General features: G+C 43.0%; 1 protein-coding gene across 1 annotated transcript; it reads right to left on the bottom strand.

The window, feature by feature from the left end:
* Nucleotides 1-3,675: 3,675 nt before the first annotated feature.
* Nucleotides 3,676-4,381, bottom strand: LOC129412238 (complement C1q tumor necrosis factor-related protein 3-like). The gene is made up of 2 exons (XM_055165404.1): nt 4,141-4,381; nt 3,676-4,075 (listed from the first exon to the last, which is right to left on the bottom strand). Exons 1-2 carry the CDS (start codon nt 4,223-4,225, stop codon nt 3,801-3,803), a joined length of 360 nt encoding a protein of 119 aa, XP_055021379.1. The 5' UTR covers nt 4,226-4,381; the 3' UTR covers nt 3,676-3,800.
* Between the last annotated feature and the right edge of the window lie 1,278 nt (nt 4,382-5,659).

The following is a 5,659-nucleotide window of genomic DNA, read 5'->3' as shown; positions in this document are numbered from 1 at the left end:
GTTTGGAAACATGATTACAACTTCCTTATGGGTTCTATTCCTGGTCGTAGGTCTGACAAAATGTAGGAAAAATGAGAAAATGTCCCAGTTTTCTTCATCTCCATGTTGTTGTGTCGTTCCATTCTGTTCAGCTGATCAACATTTCCAGCCACACCTCAGTTTTCATCATTTTTCCGCTGACAGACGACTCCGATCGCACTGGGAACGTGTGACTAGAAGAGACCAGATGATTCCAAACGGCTCATACGTCTGCAGGCTTCATTTTACCACTGACACGTTTACTTCAAGTTTCACCACATGTTTCCAAACGTTTTCCTGGTTTGTGACGGAAGCCTGAATAGAGACGATCGGCCGAGCTACAAACACAAACTGTAAACAAGTGTGTGTGTGTTAGTTTCAGAGGAGTTTCAGTGTAGTTAGCTCCTGCAGACAGATATAAGGAAGAGTCACCAGCGTCTGACCAGAACTGAAGAAGCAGCTGAGAAACATATTCAGCCTAAATAAACGTTTCTCCAGTCGACAAATTGAGTTTCTCCTTCGCCGTGTGTGTTTGGGGGGGGCTCTGTGTGTGTGTGTGTGTGTGTGTGTGTGTGTTTGGGGGGGGGGCGCAGTCTGCCACACCTGTGTATTTGTGTGTGAGAGGAGTGTGTGTGTGTGTGTGTGAGGGGGACAGTGTGAGGGGGGCTGTTGTACTCAGGGGTCCCACGGTCATGGAAATCCTGGAGAAGTCATGGGAATTTGAAATTTAGTAAATTCAATGAAAGTTTTAGCAAAGTCATGGAATTTCAGTCTGTTTCCTGCAGCTCCAGTGTTGTGTTCAGTTCTCATGAGTCTGTTCTGATTATTTGTGAACGTCTGAGTCTTTTGTTTAAAAGAGACGACAGTAAATAATAATAAATGCACTGACAGGATTTAGAATGTTCAAAAACTATAATCCCAAACCATAAGGTGAGTGGAAAGAGTCACATTTCAGATTTAGACCTAAAAGTCTGATCAGTTCTACACATGTAGGTGCTGGAAAGTCCTGAAAAATTCACTTAAGCTCATGAAAAAGTCATGGAAAAAGTTGTGAAATTTTGTCAGAGACAAAAGTGGGAACCCTGAGAACTGAACCACAGCCCCAGTCCAAAGACCCTCGAGAGTCCAGACCCTCGGAGAGTCCAGACCCCGGAGAGTCCAGACCCCCGGAGAGTCCAGACCCCCGGAGAGTCCAGACCCCCGGAGAGTCCAGACCCCGGAGAGTCCAGACCCCCGGAGAGTCCAGACCCCGAGAGTCCAGACCCCGAGAGTCCAGACCCCCGGAGAGTCCAGACCCGCCCTCTGCTTTTGTCTGTGTTTTTAGGGGACCTTTGCTGTTGTGTGGATGAGCTCATTTAAAATGTCATTTTTTCCTGTGGTGTGAAAGAGGATTTGCTGTATTTATCAGAGCAGGGATCGGACGGTTGCTGGCTTGCTTCAAAACTTAAAAACTAGGTTTACATACATTTGTAACGTTCCTTATTATAAGATATGAATAAAAAAACTGAACTTTTCATATGTTCCAAATGGTCTGTTCTTGAAATGATCCACTGATCCAGGTTTATCAAGTAAAAGGTCGTCTTAAAGCTGCATTGTGTAACTTTTCACTAGTTTGTTTCTATGGATACGTCATTCCATTGTCTGGAATGTTCCACAGTGTGACATTAAGCAGCTCTACTTTACATTTATTCAATTACAGGTGTTTTTCCAGCTCAAAATTACCTGAAAAAACAGACATTGTAACTGTGAGTGGGGTCGCCTCCACAGATCTGACCTGGAACTTGGTCTGGTTTGGTCAGGTTTTGGTTAGAAAGGTTTAATGCCGTACTGTAGGTCGATGAGGCCTCAAGGTGCCATCTGGTGGTTTAAAAAATGACCTGTTTCCTTTGCAGACGCGTCACAGACTCGATCCTTCAGACACGTGAACACGTCTGACGCTCTGAGATCAACACACGAAAGAACCGACCACGAAACTGATGCAGAATCAAAGAAAATCACAGCCGACTGGATAATAAACTAAATAAAATACGTGACACATGACGAGGTGAAAATGAGAGTAAAAAGTAAAATACTGTAGTTGTTTGAGTAAATCTGTAGTGAGCTCCACTTTGGACTCACCTGGAGTGGACCTGGGATGGACCTGGGGTTGACCTGGGATGGACCTGGGATGGACCTGGCGTGGACTTGTGTAGTAGTCGAACATTATAATCGATCGTGCAAAGTCACTGTAGTTGAGTCGGTTTTTGAGACGACTCTAGTTTATTTTGTAGATTTTAAACCTGTAGTTGTTCTTGTCATTAAGTCAAATCTGATCCTGATTCTTGTCAGAATGGTGGATTTGACTGAAAATCTGTGTGCTACAGTTTTCCTTTCATGTTTCACCTGCTCAGGAGCTTCAAAACTCCTTTTATCAGACAGTGGATATAAAACATTCATTTAAAGGTTGTATGGAGGATTTTTTTTTTGTTTTTTTTGTTTCAAGTTGTCAATGATAGCATTATAGAGGTGCAGTAGCCTTGTAATTATGATGACCAAAAAAAAGAGAATAAAAATTCATCAACTCTGGACGTGGTGGGGCCAGCTAAACATTTGCCAATAGATAACGACATTGCCTCGTTATCTGTTAGCTGACAGGCTGTCAATCAAACTCCCTACGTTTCTAGCGTAACTGACTTGCCTGCGCGCCGCCGGTACGTGGTTTACGTACGCCTGTCACGCAGTCCACAGACGCAAGACGCACAGACGCTGTTTACTCCACCAACGCAACAGTTCTTAGCGGCTTTTTTTGACCTATATCTTCCTCGCAGTTAGCACAAAGTTTGTTGCAATGGCAGACAAGAATCCAGGAGCAGTTAGCCGCAAAAGAAAGTCCGTTTTTGAGGTCGCTGAAAGAAGAAGACAAGGGGAAAAGCAGCGAAGCCAAACTAAGGTGATTCTTGTAGATTCATTCCAGCGATGGCGCAACTGAAGCAGACGAAGGGTCTAAAGACTGACGCATTGGTCGCCAAATTACTCCTGGACAGGTAACTTCTGCTTATTATGAAAACGTACTTTATTTCCAAGAGCTAGTCAAACGTTTTTCAGGACACGAAAGCGATATCCTATGTCTGAAAACGTAATTTTCAAGGCAAAGAAAGAGTCCGCTTGCTGCTGCGTGTTGTAGCTAGTTCATTCGCACTGAATCTCCGCGCAACCTTCTCTGCTCCCTTTCCTACTCCTGTCCCCGCTGCCCGTTCCGCTCTTCCCCCTTCTCCTCACTTCTACGGGCACGGAATCTCCGCGCACCGCTCCCCTCCCCTCTCCTCTCTCCTCTCTCCTCTCTCCCTGCTCCGCTCTTCTCCCTGCTCCTCACTTCTCGTCCGCGAACGAAATGTCCGCACACCCGCTCCCCCCGCTCCTCACTTCTCCGCCTTGCCTAACCAACACTGTAGTTAGTTGTTTACAAGTCATGTGCAGCTCACCGGCTGTAAACAAACCTGTTTCTGGCGTAAAGAGGAGGCGGGAGAAGGCGTTTCTACGTAGGAGCTGTAGGGGAGGGGGGGTGGTTTCACGCATGCGCAACATTTGAAAAAGGACAAACAGTCGCTGGATTTCTCGTTCCTTGGAAAATCCTCTATACAACCTTTAAGAAAGAAAGAAAGAAAAGTCCTCTACCTCTTAAGACATTAAAGTTTTATTTATTATCGCGTGCTTTGATATGTCAACATGATTCTCAATCCCTGGAGGATGTCTGGGGTGAGGGAAGTCTGGAGGTCCCGACTGCTGCCCCTGTGAGCGGCACATCACAGTGTGAAGAGCAGGTGACCGCTGAACGTGTTGTGGTGATGGTCGTTGTCGTGAAGTTTGCGGCCGCAAGGTAAAACGACATAAACCACATCTCCAAGGTCCAGAGAGAGTGAGACTGCGTTCCCCGCAGAGGTGGACCCGCCCTCACTGCTCTCATGGGCCATAAACACACCACACCCGTTCTTCATCAGATAAGCTTCAGCTGGATGACTACAGCACTGCGCAAAAAACTGAAAGTGGTACACTCCTTTAACCGGAGCTGTGAAGATGCCTACAGGAGGTTTTGAACAGAATTATAAAGACGAAGCTTGGAGTTTTTTGTTTAGGTTCATTTACCTGTTACTGGGTTGTAGCCATTTCCAATGTTTGTAGTAACATATTTATACACAAGAGTCGTATCAGCATTAAACGGTCCAAACATCTGATCACCTTTCTCCAGCAACGCAGCAGAGAAAGCCACTTTCTTCACTGAAAAGAGACATTAGGACATTAAGAACAGTATTTATTAAGATAAACCATAGACGTGTTGTTACTCCCCTCGAGTTTAAACGAGGCTCAAAATCATTCTTTGGTTTTAACAAACATTTATTCAGACAGGAGTCGTCCACATGTCTTCACACGTCTCAATGCCGACACAGTCAGAACTATAGAAAAGAACAAATCAAACCAAAATAAAATGGAATTAATTAACATGAACTTACTGAAAAAACAACTTATTTATTACTATATATTTATTTGACTAAATAATTAATATGAATATTACAAAGCGTGTGTGTGTGTGTATAAATATATAAACCGGCCTGCTTCTTGACTCCCCTTGTTTTTCAGCAGCTTGAGCTCATTTCAGTGTAATGTGAAATAAATAATAATAATAATAATAATAATAATAATAAAAACAATAATAAAAAAACAATAATAAAAAACAAAAAAACATACACACAAATACTACTAATAATAATAATAATACATACATACATACATACACATATATACATATTCTTCTAAAGTGTAGAAGTTTACCCTGGTTTTCAGTCTGAAAGCTCCTTCACCTCGGCTCGTAGCTGCAGAAGTTCCGCATGCAGCTTTTTGACGTCCAGGGAGGAATCCTCAGCATCATGAGAGAGCTGTTGTTCCCCATGTTTGACAGAGTGGCTCTGTGCTTCACTCTGTGTTTTTATTTCAGAACTTGGGCGTGTTCTCCTGATCTGCACTGTCATTGTTATACACAGTGTGACCAGCAGAGGGCAGAGTGAGTCTGTGACGGCTGCACGGCAAAAAAATTATAACTAGTTCAAAAGACGTTGTCGATATGTACAATGTTAATTCCAGATAGTCAAAGTGTTTAAATGTTAAAAGGATTTGCCATAAACAGTCTGTATAAGAGAAGTTCTAAGAGACAGTGGTGGAGTTTACAATTTGGGGGCCCTAGGCAATGTTTTTTTGTTTTATTGTTTTTATGTTTGTCTGTTTTTCCCCATCCCCACACGCACAGCTCTATTTGAATTATGTTGGATTAGAAACTTTTCTTATTAGTTCAGTCTCCTTTTAGAAAACCAGAACTAAAAGTAGTTTTGTTTTTTTGCCAGTACAATTACAGTTTTGTTTACATCCATTACATACGATTATGATTCTGCTGTGATTCTGTTCAAATCAGGGTCAATGTGACGAGTCCATTCTAACGTGACGAGGGAAATTCTTTGACAGTAAGAATGGATTTGACAATCAGATACTTGATGTTTTCTCATTTAAAAGTAAAAATACTCTCATTTAAAGTCATACTGAGAGAAAATCAAATTGCTCTGAGGCCTCAGTCGTTAGTAGCTCTGAGGGACATTGGTTGGGGGCCCCTCCAGGT

Source organism: Boleophthalmus pectinirostris, unplaced genomic scaffold, assembly GCF_026225935.1.
Source record: "Boleophthalmus pectinirostris isolate CB_2022bp ecotype Guang Dong unplaced genomic scaffold, ASM2622593v1 HiC_scaffold_742, whole genome shotgun sequence".
NCBI classification, from domain to species: Eukaryota; Metazoa; Chordata; class Actinopteri; order Gobiiformes; family Gobiidae; genus Boleophthalmus; species Boleophthalmus pectinirostris.
Note: the sequence above shows the minus strand (reverse complement) of the source record. Positions and strands in the feature narration are given on the sequence as shown.